This window comes from Chelonia mydas, chromosome 6 (assembly GCF_015237465.2).
Source record: "Chelonia mydas isolate rCheMyd1 chromosome 6, rCheMyd1.pri.v2, whole genome shotgun sequence".
Classification (NCBI taxonomy): Eukaryota; Metazoa; Chordata; order Testudines; family Cheloniidae; genus Chelonia; species Chelonia mydas.
The window spans coordinates 124,148,732-124,165,214 of NC_051246.2; the positions used below are offsets into that span (position 1 = coordinate 124,148,732).

Consider the following 16,483-nt stretch of genomic DNA (forward strand, 5'->3'; position numbering starts at 1 on the left):
TCCCCTTTGCTGTGGACTACACTGCTTAGCGATAAAGAGGGATACTGGAGCACTGTCACCCTGCACGGCCTCTTATAGCCTCGGCTGGAGACACGAGGACAACACACATGCATGTCAATGGACACTGCTATGAATCATTCCGGCGCATGGCATGCATGCCCAGGTTTGGAATCTAAATAGGGACCACAGATCTTAAAGAACCTCCAGTTACAGGTAAGTAACCTTCTCTTTTCAGCCTGTGGTCCATGGATCTCGGGGAGTGGGGGTCCGCAAACTATGTCTCCAATTTCCAAAGGGGTCTGCACCTCCATTTGAAATTTTTTAGGGGTGGGCAACTGAAAAAAGGTTGAAAACCACTGAACTAGACCATTCAGCCCACATTTTCACTTTGAACAACCAACCCACAGCCTTAATCCTGCCCCTAAATTTTGACCTTGCCCACACATGCAGACTTCAGTACTAATGTCTTCCTAAAACTGCCGAATGTGAACAATCACTACTACAGAGCATCCATTCACACAACTCTCCTTCAACATGGCAGAGAAACCTAGTGTCGACTACTTGCAATCTGACCTCCCCCAACTTCACTTACATGTGTAAGCAGAGTCAGGATGAGCTCTACCCTGACATCTGGTGGCAAGTTCTGGCGGGTTTTGGAAATGAACTTCAGGGGCTGATCTTATTAGCATAGGCACACCCACCCCACCTAGATGGTCACTTTGGCTGCTGTAGGAGCCCCAGTTTCTCTGTTATTGGGGCAGGAAGAATAAACTGTTATCCTGATTATGTGAATCAAGGACAGTGGAACTGTACTTGGCATTTTGTTATGATGGAGGGACTCGCCATCAACTAAGAAGCACTTGCTAGGCCAGGGTCATGGGTTCCAAAACCCAGTGAATTGAGAGAGGTTAGGGACAGGTATAATTTAGATAATTTTTTCATTTCAAGGTCCAAGAGACACAGACAAGGTTTTCATCTTGAGGTCAAAAGACCAAAAACATCAAGACACTTGATTACAGCCTTTGATAGGCCAACTTACACTTGATGGTATGGGCCCCTGGTGAGGGCCCTAAATGTCAATTGCACCTTCTCCTCCCTCCACTGTGGAATATCAGAGCTAATTTTGATTCCATTAGGAGTCTAGTTACAGGCTGCTGAGCTGAATTCACTTTGGGTCAGTGGTGCACCAGCACTGAGGCTCCCCTACTACAAGCTGAAATCACTAAAGAGCTAAAATCACTGAGCGCTGTGTTAAGGGGGGGGGGTGAAGATATATTGCAGAGCGGCTCATGGGATGGCTGGTGGACCAGTTCGCGGGATGGCTGGCGGAACAGAGCAGTTTGCGGAACGGCTGGTAGAGCAGAGCAGCTGGCAGAGTAGTTTGCGGGACGGCTGCAGCAGTTCACGGGATAGCTGGTGGAGCGGAGCAATTCGTGGGGACGGCTGGTGGAGCAGAGCAGAGCGGAGCCCCATGGAGGGGCAGGGCAGTTGGCTTTGGACCATGTAAGGTGCCCCTTAACTCCCCCCTCCCCCCGATTTCCACAGAGGCTGGGAGGTAAAACTGCAGATAAACTTTCAAACTTTGGGGCTGCACTGACCAGGGACAGAGACTTTTGGGACTTTGGGTGACTTTTGGGTTGCTGGACTCAAGAACCAAAGAGAAAGGACATGGCCCAATTTGCTCGGGGTGGATTTTTGCTCAGGGTGGATTTTTGCTCAGGGGTTGTGTTATGAATCCTGTTGGTAGTATTTCCGCAACATAAAGCCACGTTGTTTCTCTCTGTTATTAAAAGGCTTTTGCTACACTCAGCCTCTGTGCTTGCAAGAGGGGAAGTATTGCCTCTTAGAGGTGCCCAGCGGGAGTGGTATATATTTGTCCCAGGTCACTGGGTGGGAGCTCGAGCCGGTTTTGCATTGTGGTGTTGGAATGGAACCCCTAGACACTGAACCTGGCCCTTGTTGCTGCCAACTCTGATGGGCAGAAGGGTTACACACATGTAACCCTTCTGCCCGTCAGAGTTGGCAGCAACAAGGGCCGGGTTCAATATCTAGGGATTCATTCCAATAACACAATGCAAACTGGCTCGAGCCCCCGTCCAGTGACCTGGGACAAATATATACCACCCCCCGCTGGGCGCCTCTAAGAGGCAATACTTCCCCTCTCACAAGCACATAGTCTGAGTGTAGCAAAAGCCTTTTAATAACAGAGAGAAACAATGTGGCATTATGTTGGGGAAACACCACCAACAGGATTCGTAACACAACCCATGAGCAAAAAAAAAAAACCACCCCAAGCAAATTGGGGCGTGTCCTTTCCCTTTGGTTCTTGAGTCCAGCAACCCCAAATCACCCAAAGTCCCAAAAGTCCAATGACCCAAAAGTCTCTGTCCCTGGTCAGGGCAGCCCCAGAGTTCAAAAGTTTATCTGCAGAGCTTTACCTCCCAACCTGGGTGGCGATGGGGGGGGGGGGAGAAGAGAGGTAAGGGGCACCTTACATGATCTGAAGCTGACCGCCCCACAGCTCCATAGGCCTTTGCTCCGCCAGCCGCCCCACGAACTGCTTCGCTCGGCTCCGTTCCGCTGCTCCACCAGCCGGTCCACGAACTGCTCTGCTCCATGTCCCACAGGCAGCTCCCACCGTCCTATGAACAGCTCCACCAGCCTGTCCACAAGGCACTCCAGCCATCCCACAAACTGCTCTACAATATATCTTCAGGCTACCCCACTACTTAACACAATGCTCAGTGATTTCAGCTTTTAGTCAGTTCAGCTCTTTAGTGAATTCAGCTTGTAGTAGGGGAGCCTCAGTGCTGGTGCACCATTAGCCCAAAGTGAGCTCAGCAGCCTGTAACTAGACTCCTAATAGAATCAAAATTAGCTCTGATATGCCACAGTGGAGAGAGGAGGAAGTGCAATTAGCATGTTGAACCCCTCGCCATGCGTGCTCTCTCCCATTTTTCAATGAACATGATCTTCTTGGTGGCCATCACATCGGCACGATGAATTAGCAAACTGGCAGCCATGATGGCTGACCCCTCCACTCCATCTTCCACAAGGACAAGGTCTCCTTATACCTGCACCCCAAATTCATTCCTAAGGTGGTGTCTGCATTCCACCTCATCCAGTGCATCCGCCTCCCAGTCTTCTATCCCAAACCCCAGACCTCCCACAGGGACATAACACTGCACTCTCTCGACATCCAACATGCACTGGCTTTCTACCTCCAACGCACCCATGCCTTCCGGGTTTCGCCCAAACTCTTCGTTGCCATTGCCTAACGTTGCAAGGGACAAGCCCTCACCCAGGGGCCCATGCCACCAAGTATTAATATTTGTCCCCAGGCTCTCTCAATTCAGAGAGTTTTGGAACCCATGACCCTTGCCTAGCGAGTGCTCCTTAGTTGATGGTGAGTCCCTCCATCATAACAAAAGGCCAAGTACAGTTCCAAGCACAGTTCCCATAATCAGGGTAATAACAATTTATTCTTCCTGCCCCAATAACAGAGACACTGGGGATCCCACAGCAGCCAAAGTGACCATTTGGGCAACTATGGCCTCATACTAGGCTGGGTGGGTGTGCCTATCCAAATGAGATCGGCCCCTGAAGTTCTTTTCCACAACTTGCCACACCTCACCACCAGATGTCAGGGTGGAGCTCATCCTGACACTGCTTACACACACAATACCAAACCACACTCACAGCTATGTCCAATGTAACTCATGAAAGCCATGCCAGCTCCCTAGTACAGTAAGTGCACACACTGGATCAGTTAAGGCTGAAGGGAGCTAGGTAGGAGAATTGATGAGTGGAGCGTCCCTAGGGATGTTGAATGGTTTGCTGCCTAGATCTTTGCTCTTTAGTCACTGTGTGGGTGGGATCTGTAGTCAAGGAAGCAACCCTAATATAAAGCCAAGTCCTCGTAGTGTGAATATGTTTGTTCTTACCAGGGATGGCGCAACAAACGGAAATGCTTTACTGTATATTTGCATAGTATTCTGAGCAATTTGCAGGGAAGGGAGAGATCGTTCCTGGAGCTCAGCATTAACGGTACAGGTTTCAGAGCGGTAGCTGTGTTAGTCTGGATCAGCAAAAATTAGAGTCCTCCTTGTGGCACTTTAGAGACTAACCACGATAGCCCACAAAAACTTATGCCCAAATAAACATGTTAGTCTCTAAGGTGCAACAGGTACTCCTCCTTCCATTAACTGAACCCTGGCCTTGGTCGCACGCTGCTGACCACGGGCTTCAGCAGTTTCCCCGAATCGATTGCCCAGGACCCAGCCCCTGCAGCTGAAATGAGCAGCAGGATCCAGAGCCAGCCTGGACGGATAAGGCCCCTGGCTTGGGGCGCACTAGGGCATCGGCTTCTGAGGCATGAGGCGCCCCCCGCAGAGCTACACCACGGGTGGGGAGCCTGGGGACAGCGGGACCCGACCCGGCCACTCCCCTCCCCCAGCGCCTGGGGCGGGGCAGGGAACCTGTTGGGCAGCCGCTGCTTCCGTCTCCTTTACCCCGCGGGCCGTGATCCTCTTATAGGCGGCCGGGCTGCGTGACGCACGGGCCCGGGCGCCCAATGGGAGCGGCGCGGGCCCCGCGACGGGAGCCCGGCGCGCTATAAAGAGGGGGACAGTGCCGGGAAGTGCGAGCCGAGAGCCCTGGACGCGGAGCTCGCAGGTCACCCCGGTTTTGTGTGGAGCGCACGGACTCCCAGCCCTCTCCCCGGGCCGGGCGCACGGAGACCCGGCACTCCTGGGCGCGGGGCACCCCTTCCCCGCCGGGGCGCACGGACTCCCCCAGCGCCGGGCACTGTCCGGGCCCCGTCCCCCGAGGGTAGCGTGATTCTCTCCTTCCCAGCCCGACCCGCCCCCCAAGTCCCGGGCGCACGGACCGAGTCCTTGGGCCGATGGAGAAGGGGAAGCTGGGGGCGCTGCTGGAGCAGCCGCCGCGGACGGTGAGCTGCAATGGGTACGCGCTGCCGGAGGAGAAGCCGCCGCCGGCTCCGAGCCGGCCCCTGGAGAAGCCCCGCTACGCGCAGGGCACCAGCGCGCAGTGCCTGGACAGCTGGAAGGAGGAGAGGACCCGCAGCGAGGAGGATAATGAGATGAACCTGCCCACCCTGGCCGCCGCCTACACCACCATCCTGCGCTCGCTGGGCGAGGACCCCGAGCGGCAGGGGCTGCTCAGGACCCCTTGGAGGGCAGCCACTGCCATGCAGTTCTTCACCAAGGGCTACCAGGAGACCATCTCAGGTATGGGGTGCATAGGGGACCCGCATCCCATCTCAGGAATAGGAGGTGCATAGGGTGCAGAGGTGCCCCTGTCATCACTGTGGGAGAGGGGTGCAGGTATCCCCCAAACCAGGACATCTGTCATTTGTGAGGCCCCTATGGGTGCAGGATGTCTCCACTATCAGGAGGCCTGCTGAGATATTGAAGTTGGAGGGTGCAGGGCTCTACTCCAGCAACAGGAGAGCAGCAGGAGGGCTAGAGATGAAGTGGACAATACAGGGCTATTCCTAGAGGCTAGGGCAAAATAGTGCCCCTGAAAAAAGCAGAAAGAGTAAAACTTGTGTTAAATCCAGAAAACTTTCCTTATTGTAAACATTGCACACCACCTAAAGCAATCCAGCTACTAGAGTAACGCATTCAGGACTCCTGACCCTGTGTAGAGATGAGGAAATACAGGAAAGTTGCCCTCAGTGTGTCATGCATGATGCAAATAGGATGGTTCCGCCTCCTCCCCGCCACCCAACTCCAAGGTTTACTTTTGATTAAAGTTGGGTGAAATATCAGCTCCTTGCAATAGTGGAGCAGACCTGTGCTCAATAAATCACTGAGGGAAAATTCTTGAAACACATCACTGCAGTAGCCTTCAAACAAAAACTCTACTTCCTGCTGACTCAAACAGCTGCCAGTTTAACTAGACAGAGTGGGGAAACTCCTAGGGGAAAAAAGTGTGTCATTGATCCTCTGATTTCCTGCATGTTCCTGCTTTTAAAAATGTCTACTTCCTCTTATCAGGTGTGCCTCAATTGGGGGGGGGGGGGGGAAATGTCATAAGGATCTCCTGATGCCAGGAGACTTCAGGGTAGGTAGAGAAGGCAGTGCCTACCCTGATTTGACTGGAGTATATTGACCAGAGTTGCAAGCATGCACTGAACACATCTGACAGTGTTGTCTGCTTACTCCCAGATATTGCCAGTTTCCACTGCATCGTGCAGTGTGGGGTTTTTTCTTTTTGAAAGCTTGTGCACTTTTTTAACCCCGTTGGCCTAGTTGTCTGAGACTTGTGTAGATTTTGAGGCTTGCTCATCAGATTTGAGGTGATAAGCAAGCCAGAGTAAGCAAATTTAATATAAGCCTCCATGATCTTGTTTTCCTTAAACAGTTTATAAACTAAAATCTCTGATGTAATTTAACTGTTGTCTCATGACTGCTCCACCATAATATTGTCAGTTTAGTGCTACTTTATATAGACTTATCCAGGGTGTAGGTGAGAAACAGTGTAGCCCACGAAAGCTTATGCTCTAATAAATTTGTTAGTCTCTAAGGTGCCACAAGTACTCCTGTTCTTTTTGCGGATACAGACTAACACGGCTGCGACTCTGAAACCTGCTTTCTCAATGTTTCTCCTTTTCTTAGTCCCTAACCTTGCAAACTACTTGCAGCTAAATTTTCCAGGTGTCAACTTTAAACTCAAATAGTGCTGACTGGGCAAAGCAAGAAGGATATTGAGCCCCTGCCCTGCCGTCTAAACTCTCTGGTTAGAGACAGATTTTACAATGCCTGTCCAGTGTCTAGCACAGGGGTCCCCAACGTGGTGCCCGCGGGCACAGTGACGCCTGCCGGGGCAGTTGTATGCGCCCGCAGGACACCGCCTGCTGAAATGCCACCGCGGAGCACGGCCACCGGAGAACCGCCCGCCGAAATGCCGCCGAGCAGCTTTGCCGCTTTTTGGCAGCATTTCGGCGGTGACGCTTCCCCACAGAAAGGTTGGGGACCACTGGTCTAGCACAATAGGGTCTTAACCTGAATGGGGACTCTAAATGCTACTTTAACACAAATCATAGTACCAGGGTTTGAAAATCTCACTGCTGCTCCCCAGTCTCAATTGAGTACATGGTAGATTAGCAATTTCTATTGGATTCAAGCATCAACTTTTTAAAAAGCCTTGTGATTGCAAAAGACCAAATATAAGCCAATGCAGTTGTCTTCTATGGTCTACAGCTCCACTGCCTACTTTTGTTCATAGCATTGTCAAGCAGCAGCATTGTGAAACTAACAAGATCATGGTCAGTTTTATGGCTGCTATCCAAACCCTTATGGTGTCAGTGACACAGTCAGGAGCTGTGCCAATGGCATGCTGTTGCTGAATGGAAAAGCTGAGCCACAGCAGAGGCAGCAGGTACTGGTATTCTTTGCAAGGGAGGAGAAACCAAAAAAAGAGACTGGAGGAGAAAGAGGAAGGTTTGCGCCAATCTTCTCTCGTACCAACTCCATTGCTGCTTTGATGGGGAGAAGGGACAAAAGCCATCTCCTCCCTTCCTGTAGCTAGAGGCACGTGAATCTTACAGTAATTGCACCCAGATAATTATGTGAAAATGGAGGCACCCCAAACGTTCAGTAACAGCACCCTCCCCTTGCCGACAGCCATGTGTGGCATCTGGGACTGCACATCTCATTAGGCTATTGCCCTTGGACTTCACTAGTAGAACATTTCACCCTTGCCTTTCACTAGTGCATTTAGTCCTTCTGCTTGTAGGTATCTGCTACATTTTTCAAACCTGGCTTTACACCCACAGACTTACACATTGTTCCCCCCCACTCCTCCTTGATGAGGGGGTCAAAGAGTTAGCTGAGCATATATATAGATTGTAACTATATGTGTGTAACTTTCCTGGCAGTCTTGGTTTGTTTCTTATTCTGTAAGAACACTGCCTAGGCAGAAAATCTTGAGATTTTATGAATGGAAAGTGTGAAAGTCCCACATCAATAATTAAAAAATGAGGAAAAAAAAAAGAGTAAAACTCTGTTGCAAATGAAAACTTATCTGCATGCTGGTGCTGAATGCTGGGTCCCCGAGAGAGGTGTACAGATATGGGTACTCACCTGGCTGTAACTCAAAGGCAGCTCAAAAAGAGCTAGTTTATTACAAGCAGCAAGGTATGGAAAGATAAACCTGGAGGTGTCTGCAGTCCACTTCAGAGCTCCCAGTCAACTCCTAATTTTCCTCTTATCACCCTGCTTGCTGCCTGGTAGATGGTTCTCATTTGTCTGGCTACAGGCCATCAGCCTGGGACCACCATGTAAAGTCAACTGAGATGTCCCATGGTAGCCAGCTGTCTCTTCTCTGTGCCAGTGTCTAAACCCCACTCCTGTGGGCAACATCCATGGGAACTGACCTAATTTCTAGCTCATTCAATAGCACTTCATCCCTGCTATGCCACCCTCTCCCTGGTGGATTCTGTTAGGACTCTGAATGGGCTGACCCCATCCCCCATCTCACTAGGGAGCACCGCATTAGGCCGTTAGGTCACAGCACTTCACTCCCCAGTGTGGTGTCAGAGAGGGACCGGGGGAGGCTGCATTGCAGCAAGGCATGTCAACTATTTAGTTACTTGCCACTGACAATTTTTAAAAAAACAAAATACGACTTATTCTGATGTGGAAACTTTCTCATGTGTGACCCAACCATCCCCCTTTGGAGATCAGTCATAGAGCGGGTGGCACGGAGCTTTGGAGGATGGCAGGAAAAAAAAAAAACTTCATGGAAGACCCCGTTGGGACAATTTTCTGGCAGCCTCTCACATAAGGAGTGTCCTCCATGCTCTGAAGATGTGTTCATGGACAGGAGGGCAGAACTGGGTCAAAATATCTTGCAGAAGCTTCTGCACAATAACCAGACTTGTGATGTGGCTATTTGTGGCTTTATTTTTTGGACTATTTTTCAAAGGCGAAATGAGGCTGCAGTGCGAATATGGTGCTCATTTTCCCCCTCCCGCCATCATAAGGGGAAGCATCATCATTTTCCAGTTGCTCCACTCCTCTTCCCCTCCCCCATCCTCTCTCCCCCAAAGAACAACCCCTCTCATTCTCCAGTTGAAAGCAGACAGTCCTTCTCTCCCCCTGCCCCCCATTGGCTAGGTTGGAGAGGAAACTGTTGTGGCTGGGGGTGAAACCTGTGGTTACCTGGCAAAATGTGCAGGTGCTGAGAAGACTAGACTTGGGAGCTGACGCTGCTTTAACCTCCGTAATGTAGATCCTTAAATGCAGTTATAATAAGAAAGGTGCTATAGTTAAAAAAAAACCCACAAAACTATTTATATCTAAACACTTCAGGGCAGGGACTGTTTCTTACTATTTTTGTACAGCTCCTAGCACAATGGAGCTTTGATCTTGTTGGGGCATCTAGTCCCAGCTGTAAGACACAGAGTGCCGATACATCTTGTCAAGCTTCTGTGGCTGCAGAGAGCCAAATCCGAGGAAGGAATTCAAATAACTACAAATAGTCCAAGTGTATGCAATATGACAACAGGGTCTTAAAATCCTAGATCTGAGTCTGTATTTCTAGTTATACAATGGGATGTGTGATAGCTTATTTCTAAAGAAATTAGTCTTTAGTTTGCTGTAAAGATCCCAGAGAAAATTCTGATGTTCAATAAACTCAGATATCAAACTTAGTGAAGATCGTATAGAGACTGTAAGGTCAGGAGACGTACATAGTATAAAACATGTGCCAATGTATAAAATGTTCAGCTTAACTCTGTCTAGAAAGAAAATGGGGGATCATGTTATTTTGTCTCTTTGATTCTGAATGCTATATATTAGTCTTGAATTCTGAATTGGCTGAAAGAGGTGGGCAAAATCCAGAGTTTTCTGGCTAGCTATTGGCTATACCTCTGAATCTCCTTACCTGCCCTGCAGCCACCTCCATCTCACCTGGTGAAATCAGAAAGGAGAAAGCAGGAGAGCTGTGAATGCAAGGTCATACGACTTTGTGTATGACTGGCGTTTTCCAAAGCTCATGTTTTAATGTATTTGGATTGTACAGAGTCATCTACCATTAGTATTTTCAAAGATTGGCCCACAAAGGAGAAAAAACTACTGTGGTTTTGCCCTATTCTGTTTCTTTAGGGTGTGTGAGAAAGACCTGAAAGGCCTTAAGTATTTTTCTGCCTGGAAACTTATTCACCTTCTTGAAAGAGCAGAAACATTTAATCTTCTTGTCTTTGTTGTCAGACTTCAGTGATTCAAGACTCGAATGGGAGATTTTTAACCTTAACTGAAAAGCTTTTTTTAGCAAAGAACTTTCTTTCAATTTTTTTTTTGGTTTTAGCAACTATTAAAAATAATTTTAAAAAAATTTGGAACCACTTGGATAAAACTGTCAAGCTGTCTGGAGTGGTTCATGACCTTGAGTGTAAACCTCAGGGCAAACTGTCAAGACGCAGGGCAGAGACCCCAAACTTGCTGTGTGTTCTAGAATTAGATTTCACCGACCCAGTAACAAATGTGAACTCCTGTCAGTCTCACCATGGAGTCACAGACAGTCCCTTTGGGCACTCCAGTCTATCTGGCCACCACGGCAAGCTGGACTTAGTGATAGTTGGTTGCCATACACCAATGGTAATCAATTCTTTTTTTTGTCAAGGTCCAAATTTCTTGGTCAAGTCCAGACTCCAGAGAAAATAATACAAAAATAGTAACAATAATGATGATAATAAGTAAATAAAAAGATTTCACGGTCCATTCAAAAGCATCTGGTGGTCCAGATTTGGCCTGCAGTCTGCCTATTGACTACCCTGTCATACACCAAAGATCGCAAAAGATTCAAGATGCTTCCAGTCCCAAGAGAACAGTCACATACTCCAGTTCAATTTGTACCTCATACCTCACACCAAAGACGAAGCTTGTATCCAATCCTATAGTAAACTGACTAAAGATTTATTAACTAGGAAAAAGAAATGAGTTATTGACAGGTTAAAGCAGGTAAGCATATATCTACAAATGAGTTACTGTCTCTATGGTTTTAAAAAGTGACAGAGCTGTAGTAACCTGTCCGCACGAAATGTCTTTTAGGGCTAACCCAGGCTGAGCCTGGGGATCTCTGCTGCTGTTTCCTAGCTCCAGCCCTATGAGATTTCAAATAGCAAAGACAGAGAGAAAATTTTCCTGTGTCCTTGTGTTATCCCCTTCTTCCAGCATTCAAGCCAACAGGACAGGCTTTCTTGCAGGTACCACCTTCATGGATGTGAGAGGGCCATTAACCGAGCCTTTGTACTGTGATGTTCCACAATGGCCCATTTAGTTTTGATAGCCCTCAATGGGTGGTGGACCATTCCTCCTGAGTGGGGCCAGGTCTACACTACAGACTTATATCGGTATAACTACGTTACTCGGGGGAGGGGGTGAAAAAGTTATACCAACCTAACCCGCTGCGTAGACAGAGCTTTGTCAATGGGAGAACTTCTCCTGTCAACATAGCTACTGCCTCTCGGGGAGGTGGATTAACTACGTTGACGAGAGACGCTCTCCTGTTGGCATAGGAGCATCTTCTCGAAAGCGCTACAGCGACGCAGCTGCATCGGTGCAGCATTTTAAGTGCAGACCTGCCCTACGTTCACAGATGCAGAGCAAGCATTTTTACAGTTATCGAGCTTCCATGTCACCTTATAGCTGGGATACAGACATTACAAGTAACAGTTATGCATGTAACAATTTTACAAGCATTCCATGCAGTCTAAACGCTAAACACATTCTTATAACTCTAATACCTACTGTGGACAATGCTACCATACAGGTGAGCTGGTCTGGTTTCGGCTGATGCCGACAGCCTTGGCAAGAGCTGGCACCTGGTCTGTCAGCGTCACAATTACCTCCCCTCAAGTAACCAAGTTTCACTTCCTTGATACCAGTGATACGTTAAACCTAACTATTTTTTTCATAGTCTGCCTGTGTGGGGAGACAAGACATGGATTTGTGACAATGTAGGGAGGAGAAAAAAGTGTGTAAACACAGTTTGCCAAATACAAGCCTCTGTAAATCATAAAAGAGAAAAACAGGGTAGAGGTCAACTTGTTTGCCTCATTATAGGTTACCTTTGAGACTACCACTGTATACTTCCATGGCTACTTTGGTAATAATGACTCTAGTGGTTTGTCCTGGCCTACTTCACTTGTGCTTGTATTTGGTATTGATGTTCTGCAGTTATATATTATTGTACTTTAGTTAGCACAACAAGAACAACAATTATAACAAGCATCTAATATTGATTCTAGTTTATGCATTGGCCCTTGCTTTGGAGTAAATGATTCTATACAGCTGATCTGTATTAGCTTGTTCTAGAATTATAGAAATGAGCTCCTATCTTATCTCTGACTTCTTCCCAATGATATAAAATCAATGAAAAGCAAATATAAAAATATCCGCATTCTTATCTGAAGTGAAATGGCCATCTGTAGAAAAACATTTTTTAAACAAAGTCAGATAGAAACTGGATTTTTAAAATCCTGTCTTAAATTTAATTCATTAAATAACATTTCTCACAAGACATAATCAGAGGGAGGGTCTGTTTGTCTACTAAATGGTTCTTGGAGTAAACTTAATCTAGAAAATTGTACATTTAATTAGATTTTCCATAAATAAAAGTAAAGGTGGGTAGTCTGTCAGTAGCTGGTTGTCCTTAATTCAGTGTTTGTAGATCTGCTTCAGACTACCTGTCAAAAGTTCCCTTTTGTGTTGTGGGAGAAGAGGGGGACTCCTTTTATTACTTAAACTTTCGTGGAGGCTGATGTCTGTAAGGCTGTTAAACTATCAAACATTAACAAGTATATAACAGTGCAAACTTAAGAAAAAGCACACAATAAATGAACAAGAATAAGTGGAAATATCCTATGGCAAGCTAACATTAACTTCTAACTAGAATTCTGAGTCTTCAGATTTGCTGAAATAACTTTTGCTAATTTAAACGGAAGGATGAGTATTCTGAAATGGTGAACTTCAACAAAGCTGATTTAAAAAGATGAGGTGTAACTAGTTGGTGCTTGCCCAGCAATCCCACAGCAAAAACCAAGCATTGGCATGAATAAATACCAGGCATTTGCAGAAGGAAAATAACTTGTTTACATTTGAATACTGAAGCACTTTAAATAAAACAACATGTTCATTAAGGGCTGCAACTACTGTAAAATGGTGCTAGTCACGCACACCTTTTGTTGAACAGAACAGCTCTAAAATATGGTGGTGCATTCAGTTAGTCTTTCTGCTAAAGACAATGTGTTAACTTACTCTGTGCTGCCTCAGAGGTATTAAATGAAGAATCTTTATTTGAATTTTAAAAAAACAACCTCATGACATACAGTTGCACATATTTTTAGATGCAATTGTTCAGTAGCCCTACTTTCCTCGACATTTGTTTTGGTTCAGACTGTTACACCTGTGACTTTTGTTTTCATTGAACCCTAATTGCTCAGTGACCCTGTACTATAGATCTCTCATTTTAAGGCAAAACCAGTAACATCTGACGTTATGCCCAGTACCAATAGACTAACTTCTGTCAAATTGTGTACGGCTTAGATTTCTTGGGCTTTCGGATGGAGAGTACTGAATAAATACCACCTTACTGCTATTTTCCTCATCTTTTGTCTGTGGATTTGGTATTTTAACTGGTGACAGTGGTGGGGATAAATTCATAAGTTCCTGAAGCTCAGTTGGTTTGCTGAGGAGTGTCCTTGCTAAACATCACAATGTAAAAATAGAGAATCTGAAGCTTAAACAAACAGACTGTTTGATCAGCCAAACCACCCTTTTGTAAAAGATGGTCGGTTACTCCATTCTGTTTCTGTTATTGGAGACAAAAGGTGTATTGCTAGATCTTAGTCCACAAAAAATCTGTTCCGAATTAAACATCATTTGTAATGTACTGGCTAGATGGATCAAATAACACAAGTTTTCAAAGGCTGGTTTTTACACAGACCTACACTGTTTTCAAAAACAGTACATTTCCAGCAGTGCATGTGGTTTGTTATGAAAGCCAGTAATATCAATTAACTTTTCTTGCGGGGACGCTTTCTTTGTTGTGCATGGTTACATAATAGGATCAACTTTCCTCCCCCCTGGACTATTGCGCTAAGTCTCCAGGCTTGTTAACCACTTTTTTCTCACTATTAATGCCCTCAGATTACACTTGTTTGGCAAAACTTCTTTGGGTTTTAGATATTAACTTAATTTTTTTAACCTCTTTATCTGTTTGAGGATCCTCCTTATTAAAGACTTGTTCGCTCTTATGCTGCCTTTCTAGTCCATTGTTTCAAACTTCTCTACCTTCCATCTCTAGTTCAATGTTTAATGGTTCCCATGATATTATGGTAACGTTATGAAAACCTTTATTGAAATCTTGATACATTTTAATGAGGCTCTACATAATCCTGCTTTCCCTCATATTAATAAATGTATCAGTAAAAGACCAATTTAAGAATTTTGAAATCTTAGTTACATCTGAGAATCTGTAATAACTGTGATCTTTCATATGAATAGACTCCAATCTCATGGTGTATGCAGAATACATTGATAGGAAACCAAATGAATCTGTTCCAATGACACGCAGTAATGTTATTTAACTGATTTTGACTTTCTTCTCTTTTTTTTTTTTTTTTGCCTATTTGATATATCAAATAGGTATCAAATTATTCTTCAAGCTTTGCTTTTGCTAACTGAGGGGTTAGCCCTTGTTTCTGAAACAATTAATTCCATCTGGGGTTGAGCACACAATTCTAGTCCTTATGAGAGATGGTGATGACAGACAAACTTTTATAAGAACCCTGTAGGTAAGATTTCTTCCTTTAGTTTCAACTCGGCAGGAATATATGTGAGGGGAACAACGTGGATTTGATGCCTATTTAATCCTTGTATTGCTTCCTTTTTAGTTCTGTTGTCTATTTAAGCAGCAGTGTTTTCAGCCCATGCTTCCTTTAATTTGGAGCCTCTTTCTTTAATAAAGTTTTCTTGAAACTCTGCATCCTCCAGAATCCCTTCCTTCTGAAAACTTAAGCCATTAAAATGCCACAACACAATAAACTCTCCGTTTATGGCTGAGAATTATTACTGTTCACTCTGATTCAGTAAAAAATATATCAGAATTCTGACATCGTGTATCTTACTCTTTTGATATTAAAGGCCACCATAATTTTCATGCCTTGCCCATCAATAATATTTTCCTTAACTGCAATCATTTCCTAACACTAATACCTGGATAGAATGAAGATTTCAACCTTGGATTTATTTTTTGCTTTCCAATAGCAATTTAGGGTTTTAGAAGCATTCTGAAATTACATTAGTTTCAAATCAATACGGCTGGTGTTTCTACCCATGCCAGTACAGCTGTAGCGTGTGGCCATATCTTGTGTGCATTCTTTTGGGTTTTTTTTTTTTTTAAGTCTATCATTCCTCATCAGTGAACACAATCAAATCTTACCCCCCACAGTTCTGCCAAGGTGCCTTAATCTTGACCTGTACAGACCACACCTCTTTGGATGAAGGTAGTTCACATGCGCTCCTTGGCCTCTGAGATTCCTTGAACAGCGTCAGTTGGATGTGGACACCCTCCTCAGTCCAGTTCCTATGACTGAAGGTGAAGCCTCAGCTGTCTTTGAACCAGTCACCCACAGGAGAGATTGATTGTCCTGTTCTATCCTACTTGCCCTGGAACATGTTAAACTGACTAGATTAAAGATGCTTGTCTGAATCTGAGGACACCTGTTACAGACTACTGGACTCTTCTGTGTGTGGTTCTTGCCTTCTCAGTCTGTTTTAGAACAAACCTACTTCTCTTTTCGCTTAACTTTTAACTTAACATGTTACTCACTTGGCACTGATTCCTTGAGAAAGGAAACAACTACCCAGCCTTGAACAGAGTAAAAATTATACCTCTGTTGCAGAGCGGCAAGTTGAATGTGCTGCAGCCAGAGGCTAACTGTTGCTTAACGTTTATTGGTAATCTGCCCATTCAAAATGCAATTCTTCGAATATCCTAAAAGCTCCATGGCTTAGCAAATAATTCCCTCCCTATACTAAAAATGCTCGTTAAAATGAAAGGACCTCTTTGAAACTTGAATATCAGCTGCTTTTAAAGAGGCTGTTTTCACTCTGATTTAAGCCAATGAACTTTTCATGTTTCCACTATTGTGATGCATTGTCAAAGGAAGCAAATGTAAGTGTCAAAAGTGTTTGTGAAACTGACAGGATGCATCAAGATGCTATTCTGTATAGTGCTGTCATCTTTCATTCTCTTGACCTATCCAGCCGGCTGTCAGGAGATGCAGAGTCTGCCCCTTGGTTGCCAGAGGTGATTTTTGCTTTCCTGTGTCACATGAAAGCCATGCAAATAGTTTCTATAGCAACAGGTCCTCTTTCCTCTGACGCAAAATCCCGAAAAGGTCTCTTGTTCCTTGTTTTCATCTGATTCTCATTTTGCTTTCATCCGCTGC

General features: G+C 45.5%; 1 protein-coding gene across 1 annotated transcript in view; it reads left to right on the forward strand.

The window, feature by feature from the left end:
- Positions 1-4,514: 4,514 nt before the first annotated feature.
- GCH1 (GTP cyclohydrolase 1) overlaps positions 4,515-16,483 on the forward strand; it is a 31,360-nt gene continuing 19,391 nt past the window's right edge. Inside the window, exon 1 of the mRNA XM_007062699.4 lies at positions 4,515-5,249. Within this exon, the coding sequence (XP_007062761.1) occupies positions 4,904-5,249 (346 nt within the window). The 5' untranslated portion in view covers positions 4,515-4,903. The remainder of the gene's footprint in view (positions 5,250-16,483) is intronic.